The 24,421-nt window shown below is 40.0% G+C and overlaps 2 protein-coding genes across 2 annotated transcripts in view; one reads left to right on the top strand and one right to left on the bottom strand.

Annotated features, from left to right (window-relative positions):
- Positions 1-24,421, top strand: part of LOC145979341 (uncharacterized) — a 273,539-nt gene that overhangs the window by 31,245 nt on the left and 217,873 nt on the right. The window contains exon 2 of the mRNA XM_083112208.1: positions 4,727-4,898. Coding sequence (XP_082968334.1) covers positions 4,792-4,898 — 107 coding nt within the window. The 5' untranslated portion in view covers positions 4,727-4,791. The remainder of the gene's footprint in view (positions 1-4,726; positions 4,899-24,421) is intronic.
- The window catches only part of LOC145979350 (uncharacterized), a 75,003-nt gene continuing 67,583 nt past the window's right edge, over positions 17,002-24,421 (bottom strand). Inside the window, exon 2 of the mRNA XM_083112216.1 lies at positions 17,002-23,653. Coding sequence (XP_082968342.1) covers positions 21,458-23,653 — 2,196 coding nt within the window. The 3' untranslated portion in view covers positions 17,002-21,457. The remainder of the gene's footprint in view (positions 23,654-24,421) is intronic.

The following is a 24,421-nucleotide window of genomic DNA, read 5'->3' as shown; positions in this document are numbered from 1 at the left end:
GGGCGGACGTTTTCCTTTTACATGACATCACGTGGTTCCAAACATAACAATAACCTCCGTTGAGTGACGCAACATATACTCTCAAGCAGGCGGGACTTCAACACTTCGCCGCGACGAGCAATTCATATTACCAGGCAAATACTTTAACAAACCATCACATACGCGACCTGACGTAGCTAGCAGCGACACAGCGCTGACACATAAAAATGAACAAACCTCAAGTAGATTAAACAATTAAACGGGTGGCGCTTTACTCTAATAGTACGCACTTTAAACAAATACAAAGGAGCACAAACAACAACGAATTTAAGATCATTAAAAATATCACAAAAAATAAGAAAAATTGACCTGAGACGAATAAATTACAAATGATAAGCGCGACGGGAGTTTGGTATGAAGTTTCGAGTTGTGTGGGCGTTTTCAAAATGTTGACGAATTTCAAGGGCGTTCTCTACATCAATCGAGCGTCACGTGTTGACATTCACACAGATGAATACATTACCATCTCTCAGCTTCCAAGGTGCATCCTGGCGTCTTTATGGGCGATTGAAAACACATAGTATTCACACGAAAGGTTTTCCTATCCTTCCTTGGTCGCGACGATGAAGATGCGAAGAGCGTTCATACATCTGGTTCCTCGGCTTCTCTCCCTCTCGGGTTCGGTGAACATCTCCGTGGTCTGGCGCGGTTCGGACGTCGCATCTAGGCGGTCGTTCTTGGCTCGTCGGCGTCTTCTCCATCACCGTCGGACGGTCTCAAGCGTCGGGACGTCAACAGGGCAGCGTTCGGCATCTCTCTCTCTCTCTCGTGGCGGCTGGTAGGCATCAGGCGGCGTAGCTCGTCGTTTCTTGGCACGTTGTAGGCATGGGTCGTGTCTCGTCTGGCATCGGGCGAATCGAGGGTAACGCCCTCATCTCTCTTCTTTTCTTAGCCCGCCATGATTTTCGGTGTTCCTCGTTTCACAAAAACTATAAACGGCGTAAGATTAGCACGGAAACACAGTCTCGCTTCGACTTCCTCCAGCGATTGAGGTAAGCGCACTCGTAACGACTTACTGCCTATCACACACCGATGTTCGCAAAACAAAGCAAAGTCCACGGTATACAGAGAGGTGGCACGGAAGTGCTCTCGCTACAAGAATCGCGGTAAGACTGTGCGTCGAAAAAGCATGTCCTTCGTTTTATCCCGATTTCGAAAAAGGACGCTCGGCGCTCGTTGAAGGGACGCTTCCGGAGAGGTCATTCCACTTCGCTCTATTGTCTCCTAGGCTGAACGGGTCGTGCTCGAAGTTTGGTTTCTGCGGATTAAACTTCCGCCTCGCTGTCGCCCATAGCTCAACTGCAATCAGTGCCCATAAACTGATCAATTACAACCAATTTGACCTGGCATCCGTAATTGTTGCTTGATCGCGACGAAACTCCACACATCCGTCCTTGCACACATGCTGCTGCTCTGGTAAGAGTTTCACATAAATCTGACCGATGGAAACCGAGATATTTAAATGGTTATCATTACGGTCGAATTTCCTAAGCTTTAGACGCATAACGTGACCTTTCAGCTGCTCGCCCGTCAGTCTCGGGCCTTCCTTTCATTCTCCCGTCGGCTTGGCAAATCAAATATATATTCTTACAAATTAAAATACTCAACACTTTGATTCAACACATTTTTTACGGCTAATTGTTAGAGCAATAATAATAATAATGACGACGGTAAATCTGACTCTCACAGCACGGTAAAAGTTAGAACAAAACCAATAATTAATTACATAAATACTCGGCGCGAGAATAGGAAAAACAATAACAAGGCGTGGTTCTTTTACATTTATAAAATATATCGAAGGGCGACCGAAATAGGTTCTTAATTTGGAAGATTTGTAGAACTTTTGATAGACTGGCCAAAAATAAATAGTTATTGCAGGTAACGTTGTTCAATTTAATTTCGCTTTGTCTTATGACGAACAGCGGCGACGTAGGTGGACAAATGTTCACTCTGACGAATACTATACCGACACAATGGCCGTTGACGGTTCTCGTCGCTGCGTCCCGACGGCACTCGCAGCACTATGGCTATGCCATTCTGCCCTCCTGGCGGGCGAAAAACTGTCCCTTCGGCATACGTAACATTCATTTTCTTCTTTTTTCAATCACGCTTCCATCCGTCTGCTCGCGGTGCCGCATCTGATCATGGCTTCAATGACCGTTCGGTGATATGCAGGGCGTCGGGGTCGTCTAAGCTGACGTCATTTCATCTCTTCCTCTCTCTTCTTCTTTTCTCGGCGTAGCACCTGTCACACTGGCGTCGACGTCGTTTTGATGAAGTGGCTGTAGTCTCTCACATAGGTTGACAATTCGGGCTGGCGTGGTGGCGCGGCTTTTATATCAGGTTAGGACTCGTGGCGCTGTTTTCTTAGCTTGTGGCAAGCGTCGTGATGCTGTTCTCGTGGCTTCATGGTAGCAGTATTCGGAAACCCGAAGGTCCCCTTCCTCTCGTAGTTTTAGCCGGCCATGTTCATTCACTGTCTCTCCTTAGAAAAAGGGAAAAACCACATCTGGAGCACGTGAAACACGTAATTAACACGGTCTCAATTCCTGGCACTGTCAGTGTGATAACACACTCGCAATAATTCACACGACGCGCGAAAAGTAAAACTAAGCAAAGTTCCGTATCTCGCGCAAAGTGACGCGGGGATGGTGTTCGTTCGGATCCGACGGCAAACTGTATCGGTCCTCTCGGGTCCAGGGGTATTTAAGGAAAACTCGAAAGTTCAAAAATTAACCGCCTCGAAGTTCGTTAGCGTCGAAAAATCTAGACGGTTGCCTTCCTTCCCAGCTTCCTTGTCCAATTGGGTGTTGAAGGCGAAGGAAAAAAAACAGAGCAGTCTTCACACATGTTGCGAATGAACTACCCCTCGGTCGGCATCTTGGACGTTCTTCCTATTGCTGGACGCACGTAAAAGTCGCCCTTAGAGTAAAAAATTCCGGAATACGGTGTTGTTTTCCTACCCTCGCTGCCCGAACACCGAAGGTCCAAGGAAAAGTAAAAAAAAAAAACACAACTGGCTACAGAGTTGTTAAAGTATTTACGAATTTAAAAAATACACTCACAAAAACTACAAAAAGACTGGTGACAAAAGTGATTGTCATACGTTTAATCATTTGTAGGTTTTCTTTCTGGTTCAGTGGTTGAAGGGTTGCTATACCTTCCGGATTTTTCTGGACAGTCCCAGAGTGGTATCATTTGTCCCGTCCCGAAAAGTTTCATCGGAACGCACTAATGTCGCGGAATAGCGTGGGAATGCAGAAATGATTAAGACCAGGCATTCAAAAATACAGGGCAGGATGCTCGGTCGCCATGGCACCTGAATTTTCAAACTCAGTGCTAAGAAAAATTATATATATATATATATATATTTCGAGTTCGCTTATGGAAATTTCCATTACTTTCTTTTAAATAACGAGCACAGTATGCTTTTTTAATGTTTGTGTGTTTCCTGTATCACGTGTAACATTAAATCACAATAATAAACATGCCATTATTTTATTTTCACTGTTGCTAGCCGAATTTTAAAATCTGGGGCTATTGGGTCCAGTCGGCCATATGTTAGAATGTATTTCGTGGTTATTCATGTTGTTACCTACATATTTGTATTTTTTCCCTGTTTTTATCTACTCATATTTTTCGACATTTCTAATTTTAATTATTTTTTTTGTTCTTTCACATTTGTATTATTTTATGAGTACTAATAATATGGGCATATTTGTAATTGTAGGTATGTGTGAAATTCTTTAGATTTAATCATTCTTCCTATCTGTATTCATGTATTATTATTATTCTTATGTAGCCCATGACAAGGGTTAGGTTGTAGAGCAGCCTATGGCAGAACCTCACCCGCTACATAAAGGAATTATTATTATTATTATCATCAGTTGAGTCTTCTTTAGGAAGGCCACTCTGGTGCAAGAATAACTTACTTTTAATCCAATCTTGTATTTATGAAATGTTTTAAGATCATATTTCAAAATTTCTAGCTTCATCTTCGTTTGGATTCATGGCTTTCTTCACTCTTATTTGAGAAAAATAAATCTGTCTCCTTAGAAAAAAGAGCTGGTGTCTGAATTACTTTTTAGTTTTTCTACCCGTGATTAGGACAATACTTTCATCATTTTATGAATTGCATTATTTTTTTAATTACATACCCATACACGAATTTGTTATGTAAGTACATAATTGTTTTCTGAAAATTTTGCCGACCTCCGTGGCGTAGTGGTTAGCATAGCTCGCTACGACACCAGCAGACCCGCGTTCGAATCCCGACCTGGGCCTGACCGTTCTTTATGAATGTACCTTCATCAGTTTCATCATATCATTACTCATCCTCATCGTCTCGATTAGCCAAAAGTGGAAAAAAATGACTCTAAATAACAAAAAAAAATAAAAAAAAAATTCTGAAAATTTCTTCAATTATTGTTACTTTTGTTCCTAAAAAGTGTCTTTTATAATTAGGTTTCAAGGCGCTGTTTTCCTTTTCCTCTGCGTCCTTGAAAATTGTTTCTGAAATGCCTTACTATCTTTGAAACTCTATGGCATTTCAGTGTATAGTCCATAATAATAATAATAATAGAAAAAACCTTTTTTATGCATAAATACCGGTAACTTTATTCATACCAGATATAGGTTTTTGTTTGTTTTATAACTGAGTATTAACGAAAACCCTCTTTCTCTGTAGGTTGAACGGGAAGAAATGGAAGTGCATGGTGTGGACGGCTAGTTGCATGGGTCATACAATCCAAAATGAAGAGAAAATTTCCATTCGTAAATCTTTTCGTCTTCTTGCAATTATGGTCCAGTTTCATTAGTGGAACAGGCTCCAATCTCAGTAACTTAAGTCGACAAACAGGGTGAGTGATATTCTTCATTTTCTTCATTTATTTTAATAGACACAATACCCACAAAGCAGGGTGGATATAAATCATATCGATTTTTTAAAAAAAAAAACAAAAAAAAAAACAAGCTTAAAATTGCTGGTAGGGCTTTTTGGCACCATACATATAGACATGCTTTTTTATATAGATTTTCTTTCTAGTAAACGGCTCTGTAATATATACTGCTGGACAAAAAAAACCGGACACTTGCATTTTTTGTGATAACGCAATGAGTCGATAAAAGCTCTGGTACAAGGGCTAACTAAATGTTGCAGAAACTGAATTAAGTACGAATGCATAAACAAAGTCCGAGCCTATGAATGGTGCATATGGTACTACATGATCTGCCGAACATTCTGTAATATACCTGCGAGCTGTTATTGCAATTCAGATGTCAAATATTAAAGTGTCCGGTTTTCATTGTCCAGCAGTATATTTGAACATTTTGATTACAGCATCATTTTTCTGTTTTTGATACTATATATATGAACCTACTATGCAAATGTTTGTTGAGTGTGTTAATGAAACTACAATTCATAATTTCACTAACTTTTCTTCCAGTGAAAATGTTCTGTATGTACTCTATAATTGGAACTTACAATATTTTTTAAAGTCTTTGTAGCTGAATTGTGGCAATTTCTAAAATGATAGTTTGAAAAATATCAGCTGACATGTTTATTTAGTTTAATGATAATGACACTATTTACGGTTTAGCATGATTACTATTTTGTATATTTTTCTACACAGAATGTTTCCTATTCTTGCCTAAGTCTGTTTACAAGTTTACATACTACATTTCCCTTTGTCTGAGCTTCACCCCGTCAGTACATATATTTTGTTTCCTTTCTTTTCCTTTTTTAGAGCCTAATATACAGTGTTAAGAGATTACGAAATTAATGTACTTTCACCAAAAGTGATTCTGATATCTACAAACCCTTATGTACGTACGTACATTATTCTGTAAAATATTTATTTCAAGTGATTTAAATCACGATTTAAATCAACCTGATTTAAATCAATGCACCTTGCTACAAAATAATTTTGTTTATCGTGTACCTTCTGGGAAACACGTCCCACAAATATACGTTCTGATCAAAATGTGAGGCAAAACATGAAGCAAACGAAAAAGTATTTATTGTTAACTGATTGTATGTCATTATATTAAATTTAGATGCTATGAATAAGTTATAATTAGTTATAAGTTGGAGCATTCATCCGAATGCAGTTAGTGAACATTTCCCAATAAACATTCGCAAGAACAGCCCACGAAAGCTTCTGGTATTAATATATTACCAGAATATTACTGCGTGCTGGTCAGTGGTTTGTTTGACGGATGTTGCAAGATGCAATAGTGTCATGTAAAAAATGTCGCCTAAACTCCTCAGAAATTTGCCTCAAAGTATCAAAGTCAATCATGCAAAAAGAGGGTAGAAGTCGGTGCTAAAGAATTTGTTTTGAACAAACGATTTGAAATTTGTTTTCAACATGTTCAATTTCACATTAGCTAATAATAGAAAACATGCACACTGTTGTGCGATGGAAACACATATGTTAACAAGATTAACTGCATTTATTACACAAAGTCACAAACAACGTAACACTTTACGTTATAACGAAACTACGTTCACCATTCCAGGTTCTGTTTGCACAGACTCATGTCTAGCAACAGTAGCTTGTTTCTTCTTCCTCTAGGAGGCAGCACTACATTCCTCCCAGAGTTACAAAAAGAATCATTAACAAGGGTACCCGTATCTGTCAGGGGGTACCTTAATCCTGGTCGATCTTCTAGGCACATGAGGAGTGGATGTTGGTCGTGGTACAGCGTCATCGTCTTGGGGTTGATGGTCATCAACGTCTGGTTGAGGTGGGGTAATTTTGAAATCTGAATTTCGATTCTCCGCCGCGCTTTCTGATCCGGGTGGACTATCATCATCCCAGGTTTCTGGATGGTTTTTTTGCCTGTGTGTCCTGTGACGAATCCAACGTGAATGTACCACCCTTTGAGTTCCATCGGCAAAGCGCACTTTGTATAGGTGAGTTCCACCCAACCTTACTACAATATCTGCCTCCTTGAAGTTAGGTGCCAAGTGCTTCGGTGATTGAATCCATACGGTTTCAGTAGGTGAAAATGTCCTGTATGGTTTGTTGTGGCTGCTCCTAGGTTTCAAGAAAGGAGGAGCTTCTGTCCTCTCGGCATCTCTATTATGATCACCACGTATACAGTTCCACCATGTTCTTGGACTGAAGGTGAGTACTGAGGCTGCAGGAAGACTACGTTCCTCTCCCAACCGGGAATTCCTCAAAAACAACAGGTACTCGCTAACTTTGCATCGAACTGTAAAGAAGTCAGATGTGGATGTTCATGCAACACCTTAAACATGCCAGCCTTCACCGTGCGTACGAACCTCTCTGCAAGCCCGTTGCTAGGACTGTGGTACGGCGGTATTGTGATGTGTTCAATCCCGAACTGTTGGCAAAAGGAACGGAACTTTAGGCTGATAAATGCCGGACCATTATCAGAAACTATTGTTTGTGGGATTCCGAGAGTCGAGCATGACTGAAGAATACAGCGTATGGTCTCCGGTGTATGTAAGGAAGATACTGGCCAGACATTTACCCAGCGACTATAAGCATCCACAAGTAATAGGAACTTTCGCCCAGCCAAGAAGAAATGGTCTACGTGGAGTCTTTGTCCTACAAATCTAGCTTCCGGCCACCTATTATCTGGACCTTTCTTGATCCTGGAACGTGTGGATTGGCATGTTTCACAGGTCTGGATACAATGTTGTATATCCCTTATCATCCTGGGCCACCATACTTGTGATCGTAAGGTCTCCATTATCGTCCTTTCCCCAGGGTGGTTCGAATGGAAGAGTTCCACAACCTTCGAGCGAAGCGACTGTGGGATGACTAACCTCCCCATCCACCACAAACATCCTGCCTCTAGCGAGAGAAGGTTTCGCCTTTCGTAGTAAGGGTAAATATTGGAATCCTTTATCCGTTGATTAAACCTTTTCCGCCTACCCCTTTTTACATATATTGCAACTTCGGTTATCACTGGATCAGTGTTGGTGTGATCAGCGATCATCTGTAGAGAAATTGGCGCTTTGGTGCCTGTCATGCTGTAACACAATGTAGCTTCCTCATCTACTGAGTCTTCTATGGGACAAGGTAACCTGCTGAGCATGTCTGCCAAAGGTACACGTGATGATGTTACTACGTCGTAGTTAAATCCGGATAGAAAGAGAGACCAACGAAGTAGTCTGTTCGAAGCGTGCTTGGAGATTGACTACCCTGGTGAAAATATGAACTTAATGGCACTAGCATCAGAGATTATTTCGAAATGAAGCCCTCTTAGGAATTTTTCAAATTTCCTCACGCCAAATACTACACTTAATGCTTCTCTTTCTACCTGTGCATATCTTTTCTCCACATCACTAAGTGTAGATGATGCACATGTCACCGTAGCGAGCTCATCTTCTACACGATGGCTTAATTGGGCGCCGCAACCGTATGGAGATCCATCGCATATCAGCACAATAGGTTTATTTGGATCGAATGGTATTGTGGGTTGCGCTTCCCGTAGTTCATTTAGAATGTTCCTAAATTCTTTGGATGTTTCAGTAGTCCATTTCCACGAAACATCTTTCTTCAAGAGAGAAGTTAGATGTGGTATCTTAGAAGCGAGATTGTGTATAAATCTTCGATGGAAGTTTAACATGCCGATAAAGGACCTCAACTGTGAGATGTCCGACGGTTCTGGACAGTCCAATATTGCTTCTAAATTCTTACGGGAAGGACTAATGCCTTTCGAAGATATGTAGTATCCCAAGTATTCGACTTCCGGTGATAGAAAGGTACATTTGTTGAAGTTGGCCTTCACATTATGTTGCTGAAGTTTAGAGAGGACTAGAAGTGTCCTTTCATAACATTGTGCCAATGTAGCTCCACCTACGATAACGTCATCAAAGTAAAATGCGACGCCTGGTGTGTCTCCCAAGATTTTAGCCAGCGTCATTTGGAAAATATCGCCACTAACTGTGATCCCGAAGCACAACCGTTTTATCTTATAGAGTCCCACATGTGTGTTCACTACAGTTATAATTTGTGACTTTTCTGACAAGAGAAGTTGGCAATAAGCCATTTGAAGGTCAACTACGGAGAAATACTGGCAATTCTTCAGTTTAGCAAATATATCATCAGTTTTACTAATATTGAACTTCATATTTTCTGTCATCTTGTTGACAGTTGAAGAAAAATCGACACATAACCTTAAAGACCCATCTTTCTTGGTGACTGCCACAAGAGGAGATGCCCAATCATAGTAGGTGATAGCCTCCCAGAGGCCTTGTTGTACTAGTTTCTTAATTTCGACTTCCACTTGTGCCCGCAAACCGTAAGGTGTATCATAGGCTTTCCGGAAAATCGGTACAGCATCTCTTCTCAAAGGTATATCAATTATGTACGGTACAATTGGTTTCGATAGATCACCATCGAAGACCGAAGCAAATTCATGTTTTATTTTCATCCGTAAATATTCTGGTTGGTCATTTCCTGTAAGGTCAACTAGCATAGAACTAGTCTGCTGTGAATGTAACAGTAAAGTTCTCCAATCCGGCGTAACGACATCTAACCATGAACGACCTATGAGTGGATAGGTGAGAAAGTCCTTGCATAAAATAACGGGAAGTGAGTAAGTCGATCCGGAGTGTGTAAGTTCCAGTTCAGCCTGACCTTGCACTGAAAGAGCATGTTTCCCTACGCCATATATCTTTATGGAGGAATGGTTAATATCAGTCGTTGGAAACCAATTCCTGAATGAATCTGCTTGGAATAGAGTTACGGCAGACCCTGTATCGAGCTCACATTGAACAAACTTGCCGTTAATAAGTAAATCCTTTAGCATTGGATTCTTTGGTAAAGGTAAAGGTAAAGTGTTCCCCTGTGCATAGCACCACGCCATGAAGGCGTATAGGGGGTGTGGGGGTAACGCCCCACACTTTCTTGATCCGGTCGTGAGTGGAGGTGCTGTGATCAGCATCACGCTCCTGACCGCCTTTACCCCCCAGGGTTTCCCCCAGGTACCCATGTTATTCGACGCTGGGTGTGCGCCGGGGCAGCTTCCACCGTTAGAAAAGTTCCCGGATTTGTACCGGCTGGGGATCGAACCCGGGACCTTTAGCATGGTAGTCAGACGCGTTACCGACTGAGCCACCGCGATAAAGGGTAATTGGACGTAGGTGACCCGGTGATGTGTGAGTCACAACTGTATAAAACGACACTAGGTAACCATGCTGTTTGCTCGCCAGGTGAAGTATGAGAAGTTGATATCTTCAAATTTTCGATTTCAGTAGTTTGTCCTACGTTATTATTACTATTGGGTTTCTGTTTAAGCTTCTCTCTCTTCCTACACCGCTTTTGCCAGTGACCACGTTTCCTACAGAATGAACAAACGGAATCCTTGGCTGGACATTTGTATTTAGAATCATGTTTGTACGTACAGTTAGGACAGCTGTAATCAGTATATTTCATTCCGTGAATCGTTGGATTAGACGAACTATAAGTATGTTGTTTTGTATGTTTGTCCCCTTACCCCCACCTCAACCAGACGTTGATGACCATCAACCCCAAGACGATGACGCTGCACCACGACCAACATCCACTCCTCATGTGCCTAGAAGATCGACCAGGATTAAGGTACCCCCTGACAGATACGGGTACCCTTGTTAATGATTCTTTTTGGAAATTGGGTTGAGGTGCGTGAAACTGCTGACTCTTGCTTTACACTTTCTGATCGTATTAACAATCGGGTTTCTTTCTCTAACATTTCATTTTGTAATGTCAGTTCCTGACATTGCTGAAAGGTTAATGACTGTACTGAAAGTAACTTTCTTCTAGTAACTTCAGATCGTATGCCCAATACTATCTGTTCAACTAAAGCTTCGTCCAGATAATTGCCGTAGTTACATTTTATGACTTGTTGCTTCAGCCTTATGAAATAATCAGAAACGGTTTCACCTTCCTCTTGCACACAACGTCGAAACTTATATCGTTCAACAAACTTATTAGTTACAGGTTTGTTGTGTGACAAAAGACTATCCTTTAAGCTGCTCGTCAAGTCAACCTTGCAGCAGGTTTTCGCATATGTAGTTCCAAACGTGCGCGCAAGAACATAGTTCCACTGAGACGGGTTCTATTCCGACACAACTGCATACTTGCAAGAAAACAGTTATTTAATTTGTAATATACAGACAAAATAGTACATCCATTAGCAGGTATGGACTTAATTGGTTGCAATCACTGTGCAGACGAACTTAGAACCGTAGATTCGCCAACTGCAATGTGTAGTGCGTTGAAGAGACACTGAAACTTTAGAGCGAGTTGAGCGAGACTGAATGCGTTGCAGAACGCGTGCAATCGGCGATACCAGTGTTGCACATCCCACTCTTTTAACCCTATGTTTATTGTAGAGCGGCGAGAATGGCTGAATCTACTGTTCAGCGCGCGGTTTTACCCTAATGTTATTTTGGACTTCGCCGAAGGGAAATTTTCTTCAAAGACAAGCAAGTTGTTTTGAATGCATAATCCTCCTTGCGGCAACAAGATCAAAGTAAAACAGGGCGTGAGGTGATTTGCCGTCAATGTGCGCACGAATTGTATCACGGGTGTTGAATGATTTGCTGTTTGAGTTTAGCAAGAGGAAACGATTGTTTGTTTTTTGACGACAAAAGAGTCTCCGCGGTATTAAAAGATATCGCAGTGAGAAGAAACATGTTTATTATTTGGACGAGACGTCCTTCAACTCGGTGGGTGGGGGAAGGGGGAATAAAACATGGAAGGATACCAGCATGCAAAACCACGCCAGGGCTGAAGAAACCAACGATGAGGGGAAGGGGGAGGCTTATTGTTTCACCCACTGGCGGCAATGAAAGCTTTGTTGAAGGTGCATATTTACTGTTCCGCGCAAAGAAAGGGAAGGGTGATTATCCGCAAGAAATGGACAGACCAAGATTTGAATCCTGGTTTAGTGAAGTGATTCATAAATTGAAACCAGAGTAATAGCGACAGACAATGCACCTGATTGTATATATCACCAATAACAAATCATGTTTTTTTGGTGGTATAACTTGAATTGCGTGTGTCTTACAGGAACGGATGTATTGCGGACGAAGCAACCACGTTTTTCATAAATGTATTTCTTTCTAAACCAAAAAAAAAAAAAATTGTCATTAAATTCAAGAGGGCCTATCGTTGTTTACTTTTATCTTTGTTCATTTTTATTTTTGCGTGCTCGAAATATACACACACGCTCTCATGTTTCGAAGATATTTCGCATTTATATTAAGTAATGACACATTTATTAAATAATCTATGCGCAGAAAGTACTTTTAAAATTTTATGTTTCAGGAGACAAAGAGAAGCAAAAATACATTCCACTTGACATGCATGTGGGTTTTGATGTGTTGTGCGGTTGGCAATACTGTGGATTTTCTCAGTGTCTGCGATGTAAGCAGCTCGGCGGTTGAGGAAAGACTGGCACGGAAGATTCTGAGCTCAGTTCTCGCGCGGATTGATACATAAAACCTGCTGCAAGGTTGACTTGACGAGCAGCTTACATCCCATAAGGTTCTGTAAATACAGAGAACATACGTAAGTACTGCAGAAAATTCTCCCTTGAGTTCTTTAGAGGATTTACAAAGGAATCGAATGGAAACCAATCCCCTATCTGTCCTATAGGATATAGATTGGGGGACCTGAAACCACGGGCTTTCAACCATTGCAGCGGGGGCGAGGGAACAAGGGTGGTAGAGGCAGAAATCTTCCCTTTTCCTTCGGAAACCCGTTTCTACCTGGAACTGCTAAGGCGGAAGAAGAGCGAGCTACGCTAAGCGTCAGGTCAACCTTGCAGCAGGTTTTAGCATATGTAGATCCAAACGTGCGCGCAAGAATATAGTTCCACTGAGACGGGTTCTATTCCGACACAACTGCATACTTGCAAGAAAACAGTTATTTAATTTGTAATATACAGACAAAATAATACATTGATTAGCAGGTATGGACTTAATTGGTTGCAATCACTGTGCAGACGAACTTAGAACCGCAGATTCGCCAACTCGAATCTGTATTGCGTTGAAGAGACATTGAAACTTTAGAGCGAGTCGAGCGAGACTGAATGCGTTGCAGAGCGCGTGAAATCGCTGATACCAGTGTTGCACATCCCACTATTTTAACCCTATGTTTATTGTAGAGCGGCGAGAATGGCTGAATCTCCTGTTCAGCGCGCGGTTTTACCCGAATGTTATTTTGGGCTTCATCCGAAAGGAAATGTTCTTCAAAGTCAAGCAAGTTGTTTTAAATGCATAATCCTCCTTGCGGCAACAAGATCAAAGTAAAACAGGGCGTGAGGTGATTTGCCGTCAATGTGCACACGAATTGTATCATGGGTGTTGAATGATTTGCGGTTTGAGTTTAGCAAGAGGAAACGATTGTTTGTTGTTTGACGACAAAAGAATCTCCGCGGTATTAAAATATATCGCAGTGAGAAGAAACATGTTTATTATTTGGACGAGACATCCTTCAACTCGGTGAGTGGGGGAAGGGGGAATAAACCATGGAAGGATACCACCATGCAAAACCACCGCCAGGGCTGAAGAAACCGACGATGAGGGGAAGGGGGAGACTTATTGTTTCACCCACTGGCGGCAATGAAAGCTTTGTTGAAGGCGCATATTTACTTTTCAGCGCAAAGAAAGGGAAGGGTGATTATCAGCAACAAATAGACAGACCAAGATTTGAATCCTGGTTTAGTGAAGTGATTCATAAATTGAAACCAGAGTAATAGCGACAGACAATGCACCTGATTGTATATATCACCAATAACAAATCATGCTTTTTTGGTGGTACAACTTGAAGTGCGTGTGTCTTACAGTAACGGATGTATTGCGAACGAAGCAACCAAGTTTTTCATAAATATATTTCTTTCTAAACCAAAAACAATAATTTGTCATTAAATTCAAGAGGGGCCTATCGTTGTTTACTTTTATCTTTGTTTATTTTTATTTTTGCGTGCTCGAAATATACACACATGCTCTCATGTTTAGAAGTTGTTTCGCTCTTATATTAATGACACATTTATTAAATAATATATGCGCAGAAAGTACTTTTAAAATGTTATGTTTCAGGAGACAAAGAGAAGCAAAAATACAATCCACTTGACATGCATGCGGGTTTTGATGTGTTGTGCGGTTGGCAATACTGTAGATTTTCTCAGTGTCTCCGATGTAAGCAGCTCGGCGGTTGAGGAAAGACTGGCACGGAAGATTCTGAGCTCAGTTCTCGCGCGGATTGATACATAAAACCTGCTGCAAGGTTAACCTGACGCTTGGCTTAGACGAGAATACGACAGATTCTGTACATGGTCTGGTGCGACTACATTTTTCAAGACTTTAAGTGCCTTTGCACCTATAAAGGCGATGAGTATAGGAACTCTCTGATCATCGCTGAACTTTTGAATGATACACAACTGTTCGAAACGTAAGAGATAATCTTCAATGTCCTCTGAATCTTCGTCGAAAGCGTTAAATGTCAAGTTTGTGTACATATTTATGACTGTAAATCCAAACGTTTAACCTAACAACTATGAAAAGTGAGTTTTCACTTATAATTATACTTGATCTGCATCGGATCACAATGTATCTATGAACGTGACAAAGCCTTTGTACGTTTCATGATTATAACTTGTTTCCACGTTAGAAGGAATCTTGATATATATATATTTACACCACATTATTTTTTTTATAAGACTTATACGGTTTATGCTTACCGTGTTATGACAAATTGCGTCAAACCGACACGTTTATGATTGTTCCAACAGTTTGTTGTACGAATGAGGACAGTCTGTCCGAATAGAATAAACTTACGGAAATGTAAGGTTCTTGCAAATCCTGCAATCCATGAAGAGTAAAGTTCTTTTATACCGACTGCGCCATAATGTTGTGCGATGGAAACACATAGGCTATGTTAACAAGATTAACTGCATTTATTACACAAACTCACAAACAACGTAACACTTTACATTATAACGAAACTACGTTCACCATTCCAGGTTCTGTTTGCACAGACTCATGTCTAGCAACAGAAGCTTGTTTCTTCTTCCTCTAGGAGGCAGCACTACACACACAAACTGTATTTTTGAAAGCAAGTCTGAAGTACATAGTTGGTATCACTTCTCTCTCTCTGGTAAATTAAAACGCATTACAGAAAATAATCAAATTGCGAGCTAAACGAGGAAGAAAATTTTACGAAATGTATTTTCATTTGTATACAATTTGAAATCGAGGGAGCAATTGACCCCTCTGTGCCACCTGCAGGTGCCCTTCGCCGTCTGGTAGAAAAAATGCAAGAAATACGTGAAAACTAATTCTATCCTGAGTATCCTTTTGTTTTTATACTCTTAAGTTCTAGTAGTCTTGCTTTTTTAAACTTTAACATTTGCCCCACCCTCTAGAATTTATTTCCGACCAAGGTTGGGGACCCGTGCCTTCCCTGCTCCCCCTGTGGTTGCGCCACTGAGCTGGAGTTAACATATACCTTGATGTTTGACATGACGTAAGGTTTTAACACGCAGTCTTGTCAAGAAGAATCAGTAAAAAATATTGTGCCACGCTTCCTAGCTCTAAGGATTATAAATACAGTGGACTCACTTTAATTCGAACTCCAAGGAGACACAAAAAAATTTCGAATTATCCAAAATTCGAATTAACAAAAACATGCATTATTAAAGAAAATCAATAAAACAAGATAACTTTACTACAGTATAAACCAAAATAATGAACATGGAGTGGACCTCCGCGTAAAAATTGGCGTATTTTTTGTGACGTCCTACAGTGCAAGCAAAAAAAAATTCTCACAATAGTAATTTAGTTGCCAGTAAATATTTAAGTATGTACAGTGAGGACAGATAAGAAGACTCCCAAATCATTGTCTAGTGCGGGAGGGGAAGGTGTGTCAGGGACAAACACTTGCACACAAAAGGGGAAAGTTATCCCACGTTATTGAGGAGAGGGTGAAGGCTGCATACCATCAAACAGATACTTCTCTTCCCTACGGCTGTCTCTGGATAGCTGCATTCGAAAATTCTTCAGTTTTAAACAGTTGTTCTAAAAAGAATTTCAATGGGAATAGACTCTTGTTCGAATCACCGAATAATTGGAATTATCGAAGTTCGAATTAAAAAGAGTTCACTGTATATTGAATCAATGTTTAGTGCCTAACACAAAAAATTTAACACATTAATGATTCAAGGAACTTTTGTGTGGAAAAAAATTATTATCTCCATTACCATTGTTTCTCATATATATACAATATATTTATTCCATTCTTATGTACATATTTAACAATAAATAGAAAATATACATATGCAATCGAACGTTATACATGTATTGTTCTTAAACACAATTGGAATGTTGAACATTCCTAATCTTCACGTTTACTTCCGTTTTATCATTTACTGGTCTGTGACACAAGCGGAAAACTCCACATTGGAAATTAAATTCTTATTTATAAGCACATACGCATCACTATCTATGAATGTAAGTACTGAGGAGAAAATTAAAAGCTTTCTTTTCTGAACCAAAAGAAGGCGCAGATGCTTTGCTGCAGTCAACTACTCCAAAATACATTCCAGTGGCTAACCTTGAGACTAGTATGCAGTCGACACAGTGAACTTAAATACAGACATCAAGTACAATTGTATATTGACACAATTCAGTTAGTAAGTAAATTGCGATAATGACAAATGCGCTGTTATATTACAATGAGCAGGGAACGGACTTATATGTAGTAAAAATGTGCTAAATATATAGTTATTTTCACCAAAATATGGAGTTAAATGTGGACTTAAAATTGTAAAAAAATATCTTTTTAATATTATAAGACACTGCACGAGCTACATAAATACAGTACGCTTGCATTGACATTAATTGTAAAACAACACAAAATATGTTTTCATTTTCTGTTTCCAAAACATTGATTAACAAAATTTCGTTGTAAGTGTTTGAACGTGAATTTCCTTCTGCTGATTTATATTGACTAAGACTGTGTTCAATATGACAAGGAGTAATGGGAGTGTATTTCAAATTTTTCAGTTATTCGCAAGAAATTCACCCAACTATTTCGGTCACACAGGGAGTTTGTTGCACGAATATGGAGTATATGTTGAGAAATGTTCTGAAATATGGAAAAAATATGAAAAAATAACTAAAATATGTAAAATGTGAGCCAAAACCTAATAGGCTACATGTAAAAATATGGAAAATAAAATTGAGTTTTTTGAGTGTACATGCCATGATGCGCAAGGATAATACAGGGCCTCCCTAATGACGCAGTGGTAGCGTTGTAATCAAGTGGTTCCGTGTTCGACTCCCGGTGGAGGCACATAGTGATTCGGATCCCACTTTAAACTGTAGGTTCAGTCCCGATTAGCCTTACTGTGTATGAAGTGGACTTAAAACAGCAAATCAATCAAGCAAGGATAATACAAAACATAACTGATTTCAGCTTCATACATAAATATGTATTTACATACAACTCCGTTCCCTGCTTATGAGTTACATAGATTTATATAGGAACACTTGGACTCATGCAAATAGTATACACTGCAATGATATCAAAGGAAAAACAATGCAAATCAAATCACTATGCAAACTATTGTCCTCCATGTGTCCAAGAAAGGTGGTTCCGCCATTGTCTCAGATACCTGTTTAAAAGAAGGAAGTTCTGAACTAAAGCAACGGATGACATATTATTTGCAATAGTAGAAAGTACCAGACCCTTTTTCTGCAGACACTAGTATTGATGCTAAAGCTGCTTTTCGTGAAACTTTCATCAATCTGGACCAGATAGTTCCTCTAAGTGCTTCGAACGCTTATACACATGAAGCATGGCTGTAGTAAATTCCCCAACCGCTCCCACTGTGACAAATTGTTGAGACAAGAATTTTAGATAAGGTGAAAGCTACACAAAATTTAAACTGACAGCTACCAAGGGCCACTCTGCTGTTAAATTTCTAATAACACTGATAAACAATGAAATACTCCTTTAAATAAAACTAAGTGATCTTTATGTATTCAGATGTGCTGATAAGGAATATCGCACCCGTTTTCCTGTATCACCTAAAGTTTTTGCAGAACACCCAATTTTATAGTTTTATGGTTTCAGGTCTGCGCACCCTGCTCCGCATCCGGCTTAACGTTTGGTTCCTAGTAAATGGATAAGAATCTTTTAGCGACCTTGTGTGTTTATGACTGGCACTTAATATTTCGTTGAGGAAACATCTGGCAGTAGAGTAATTTCCTGTTTCTCTGTTAAAATTTGTTCCTTTTGTGGGTTAGTCGAGTCTTAACTTCCTTTCTGATAACTTCGCGAGTAGCCGTATTTTATGTTTGTGTATGTTCGTGAAATTGTGAATGTAATATTGTGTATAGTGAAGTGTAAGTTGTATATTAACAAAACGATCAGAGCATTCACAATTGTTTTTTTAAAGAAATATATTATAACTCAATTAATGAGTTCGCCATGTCACGCAAATGTATGAATAACCCGAACTTGTTTTGTTCTGTTTGCGGGGAATTCTCTCCGAAGTCACAGAGAAATACTATCACTCCTATAGTGAAAAAAGCATATGAGTTGTATCTTGGAAGTAAAGTAGACGCAGGAAAAAGCTGGGCACCAGGTAAAATTTGTTGCAATTGTTCGCGAACTTTACGTGGTTGGCTTAATGGCACTCGCAAATCAATGCCCTTCGGAAACCCTGTACTATGGACAGTACAGAAAGATCATACTACGGATTGTTACTTCTGTTTAACAAACATAGTGGGATATAGTTCAAAATCAAAACATTCTATATTTTATCCTGATGTTCCTTCAGTCAAGAAACCTATGAGTCATGATTTTATACCAATTCCTAAGCAGTGGATGAAACAGAACCAAGCAGTGCTTCTCCAGATGACGAACCTGGACCTTATTCAAACACGGATCCAAATTTTCCTGATCCAAATATACCTCATTTTATTTCCCAATCCGAACTAAATGATCTAGTCAGAGACCTCAACCTTTCTAAAGTTCAAGCGGAGTTCTCGTCTCGGAGGGTGAAATTTATTACAAGATGGTGTTAAGGTGTCATATCGGAAACGCCAACAATCACTGACACATTTTTTTTCTGTTAGTAATGAGTTAACTTACTGCAATGATGTAGAAGGCCTTCTACAAGAACTTGGAAGGAGTCACAACCCAAACGAGTGGGGACTATTTTTAGATTAATCCAAGAATAGTTTAAAAGTAGTATTGTTGCATAATGGGAATATATACCCATCAGTACCCCTTGCCTATTCTTCCACCATGAAGGAAACGTATGAAAATATGGATACAATATTAAAAGTGATAAATTATGAAAAATATGGTTAGCAGATATGCAGAGACCTCAAAATGATTTGTATACTGTTAGGCATGCAGTCTGGGTTTACAAAATTTTGTTGCTTTCTTTGCTAATGGGACGACCGGGCAAAAGATATACATTACAACATTGTGGATTGGCCCATACGGAAAAACTTAATTCCTGGAGAGAAGTGTGTTAGGAATCACCCTCTACTTGAGCAAGACAAGATTTTGTTACCACCGTTGCATATAAAGTTAGGGCAGATGAAAAGTTTTCTTAAGGCTTTGGATAAACACGGTGAGGGTTTTGGGTACTTGAGAAAAACATTTCCTAAACTCAGTGATAGTAAGTTAAAAGAAGGCATATTTATTGGGCCGCAAATCCGTGGGATCATTCATGATGACAACTTTGTGGAATTGCTAACAGAAAAAGAGAAATGCGCATGGTTAGCTTTCAGACAAGTATGCTGTAATTTTCTTGGAAATGTGAAATCTGACAACTACAAGGAACTTGTTAAGAACTTGTCGAAGTGTTAACAGCGCATGGGGTGCAATATGTCCTTGAAAATTCACTTTTTACATTTGCATTTGGACTTTTTCCCCCCTAACTTGGACGCGGTTAGTGACGAATGCGGCGCGAGATTTCACCAGGATATTTTTGTCATGGAGAAACGATATGTAGGAAAATCGGTACAGAACATGTTAGCAGACTACTGTTGGAACCTCAAGGAAGAGGTTTCTGGTGGCAGTTACAAACGGCAGAGTTCAAGAAAGAAATTTTGAAAATGTGAGTAAAAATGGGTTATTTTTTCCTTTTTTTGCATGAAATTTCTAAATTGAACAGTCAAAATCGGTCCTATATATATATTTTTAATTTTTTTATATTTCATAGTTATTCATTTCAATATTTAAATCTTATTTCATGAGCAAACAAACAAAAATAATTTCAAATTTCGATGTATTATTACAAAGGGAATTAAATTTTTTATATAAAAATCCAGGGAAAACGATAGGTGATACAGCATTTCTACTTTCAGATTTGGATTCAGCGGGGTCGAATTATAAATAATCACCTATTTTCGTTCAAAGGAGCAAAAAAAGTTTGAATTTGTTCATCAGTGTAATTGTTGTTCGCATGAAATTAACAAAATTGGGCTGGCGTTTCACATACATAAAATGCCTGTCACGTTAAGTCCTATGCAGGTTTGAAATTTCTATATACAAAGTGTCTGACACATTTAAATTATTAATAAATTAAAAGCTAATGAAGATACAAATAAACGAGTGGCAATGATAGGTAAATAAACTCAAAAGGTTTTATGTCATGTATCCGTACACTTCTATATGTGCTCCTTTTGTCGCATGGAGAATGTGAAGACGATAATCGATTTCTTCAGCATGCCGACATCCACGTGTTTATTCTGGCTTTCAGTTCATCAACGTTCATCACTTTGTCATCATTGTTCGTCGTGTTTTGAACGCTCTCGGGGAAGATGGATTGGACTTGATGGTCCCATTTCTTGGTCCCGAAGGTCACCCGGTACAACCCCATTGGATTTTTTTGTTCTCTGGGAACATCTGGCTGACATTGTTTTTAGGCAAATGTGCGAGAAAAGAAGCACAATACAGTAGAAGTGTACTGATACAGGACAACTTATTCACTTTATCTATCATTGCCACCAGTTTATTTGTTTCTTCATTAGTTTGTAATGTATTAACAATTGAAAAGTATCAGACACTTTTCGTACACCCTGTATATTGCTCACTGGCACCTGTGTAATACACAATTACGCAAGTAGTCGCCGACACCCTCTTCAATATGAACTCTGAAGTTGGTACAAAATCAATAGAACAAGAGGTCCAGGGTTCTATACCCGATGGAGGCGCATAGTGGTTCGGATCCAACTTTAAACTTTGGGTACAGTCCCGATTAGCCTTACTGTGTATAAAATGAACTTAAAACACCAAATCAATCAATCAAAATAAATAGAAGGTTCCCAACTGGTAATTCCCCGTTTGGCTTTCGTACTTATGACAATATTTACCGGAAACTGATTACAAGTGTACTTAGGTGTTTAATCAATTTTTATTTGTTATCATGTTCAAGGCACTTTGACGGGTATAAAATAATTTTTGTTACCGAGCTTCGGAGCAAACCTTATGTCGACGGGATTCTCGTCCTCGTAGCCTACGTTGAGGAAGCTATTCCAGTCCAGGTAGAAGTAGAAGCCGTTGGGTTTCGGCTCGGGTGGGGTGTCGCGGAAATCAAAGAACGACGGCTCTGGTTCATCTCCCCCGAAGGAGCTCGCCAGGTCGTCCAAGCTAGGAGAGTCGATTTTCTCTTCTTCCTTCTCTGTCGTCGTCGATGCTGCTGTCGTCGTAAGACTAGCTTCGGTTGTAGGTTCCTCTCGTTTTACTTCATTTTTGGAAATACTATCGTTAAAAATGTCCAGAAGCTGATCAAAGGTAATAGAGTTGTTATTTTCATCCGTCTTATTTCCTTCGAAGTTTAAATTGCCTAAAATATTCTTGTCCTCGAGTGAAGTGAAATTTGCAAATAACGCAGAAGGTCCTAAAATCGACTCAATATCACTGTCTGTTACGCTTTCGTTCAAAAGAAGCTTGAAGGTACCTAACAATTTCTGCAGTTTTTCAAAATTCTCTGTTTCGTTTAGTGGAATTTGAGCAATGTCTACAGGTCTGAAAACATTTCCCTCCGTAATCAATTTTCTACCTGATTCTGAGGCATTTATATTCAAACCCAGCAAATCTATAATAGAACTTTCGGACGGAAGAGTGTTATTTTCTTTTGATGAAAATCCCAAGGATTTTAAGATGGCACTCACGTCATCGGGGAGTGCTTGCTCGGAAGAGAAAGACGGGAAATAAGGCAGGAATGGTTTTGTGGAAAAGCTGCCATTTTTCTTGAAATTTGTTTCAACAGCAGGGAGCACTTTCTCTGTTGAGTTATTCTCCAGAAGCAGCGATTTGTGTGACCTATCCGACTCGCTACTCTGTGAGGCAGTTTCTCCATCAGAAACTAATCCGAAAGACGCCAAAAACTGCCTCATGTCTGGGCTTAAGTCGTTGCCCTTGTCGTGGCCACTTTGAGCGGGTGATTGCTGGGGAGAGGCCGGAAGAGGTTTGAAATTTTTGAAAGATTCGGGGTCAATTGTTGGTTTAGCTACAGATGGAGTAAATGAAGCGACCGGATTATTGCTTTCCTTGGAAGAATTCTGCGACTCGTTGTTGGGAGGGATCAGTCCAAACGATGCTAAGAATTCTTTCATTTCTGGCGAAATAGAAGCAGCATTCGATTGGGAATCTTTTGCTTTCGTGCCATTCTCCAAATTTTTATCGCTGTCTGGAAATAATCCTATTGTAGCAAGAACTTCTTTTACATTTTTAGGTATATTAGGCTTTGTCGTCGTCGGTGTAGTAGTAACGGCAGAAGTCGTTTGATTCAGAGCACTTGTAGGGGCCAATGCAGATTGGTCTATATTGAATAACCCAAATGAGACTAGCGTGTCTTTTAAATCTTTTGGTAACCCTTCAAGCTGAGCAGGGAATTTCGGAGTATCTGACGAAAACGTGATTGTTGACGCATCCGTAGGTTTGAGGGACTGGGTAGATGTCTTTTCCGTCGAGGTAGCATATGTGGAGGATACAGTTGTGGGTATCGTCGTTGTAATTATTCTAGTTATAGGAATTCTTGTGTAGAGTTCCTTGATTTTGGCCTCGGTAAGATTGTTCGTGTTGAACGGCATGACGACCATCAAGGCTCTGTCTTCTTCGGAACGGTTGCTGCTGACTGCATTCTCTGCGAATCCTGTGGAGGTATCGGGGTCTTGCAAGGTGGAAGGAGTAACGTACAGCAGCTGGTCTTTGACGCTACCAGCCGCGTTTATATCAGACGGAGAAGGTTCGCCGGTTAAGTTGAGGTAAAGTGAATGCGTTATATTGTCCAGTATGTCAATTATCTCCTCCCTGGAGAGTCGGGGGAGTTCTGGATTACCCCCGAGAATCTCTTCAACTTCCTGTATCGTCTCGTTTATGTCGAAGCCGAGCAGAGGCAAGGGCAATTCTACCTGCGTAGTTTTATTTTCTGGAATTTCCCCTTCAATCGAAGAGTCTTCAGTGAGCAGGATACCCTCGGTGGCTCCTGATACGATGTCCTTCGTGCTTCCATACAGCAAATCTGCGACGTCTACTTTTACTCCGCTGGAGTTCCCATCTTGAGCGTGCGCCTCCATTAAACTGGAGGCTAAGCATAGCAGAAGGAAGAGGCCAGGTTTCACCTGAAAGACAATAATAATAAAAAGAATTAATTGTGGTATTTTCGCGTGCTTTGTTTTTTTACAGAATAACACTCCACTTATCAATATCAGATGTATATATAAGATGGTGCCCCTTTTCCTGTGATTGATTGATTGATTTGGTGTTTTAAGTCCACTTTATGCACAGTAAGGCTAATCGGGACTGGACCTACAGTTTAAAGTGGGATCCCCTTTTCCTGTGAGAACTAATCAGTAATGGGGGTTGGGCCTCCCCGATGCTGTAGTGGTAACGTCGTTGCCTTGTAATCAAAGAGTCACGGTTCCATGCCAGGTAGAGAGACATAGCTGTTCGGATCTCCCTTTAAACTGTAGGTCTGTCCCAATTAGTCTATCTGCATAAAAGTGGACTTATAACTCACGTAATGGGACTCATTGAAATCATTCGGTGTAGAATTTTGTGTCATATGTACACACAGAAAATATAAATCCTGCATTTTGTCCTAATTTTTAATAGCTTCGATTGTTCACTTGAACTAGTAATAATGGTTAAGCCGCTCGAGGAAATTGACATCGCCTCACGTTGGTATTTTGAAGATTTTGTGTTTGTAACTTTAATAGTCTCAGACACATCGATAAATGACACGGAAACAGACATAATCGGACATACATATGTGATCGTTTTCGCCATCAAATAAAGCATGGAGGTAATTTATGACTTAGTTAAGGAAATTTCAGATTTGTAGCCAGAATATTTTCCTATGAACTTAGACGCCCACTGAAGGCTGAAGG

Source organism: Lepisma saccharinum, chromosome 1, assembly GCF_977018435.1.
Source record: "Lepisma saccharinum chromosome 1, izLepSacc3.1, whole genome shotgun sequence".
Classification (NCBI taxonomy): Eukaryota; Metazoa; Arthropoda; class Insecta; order Zygentoma; family Lepismatidae; genus Lepisma; species Lepisma saccharinum.
This window is presented reverse-complemented; position numbering and strand designations above follow the sequence as displayed.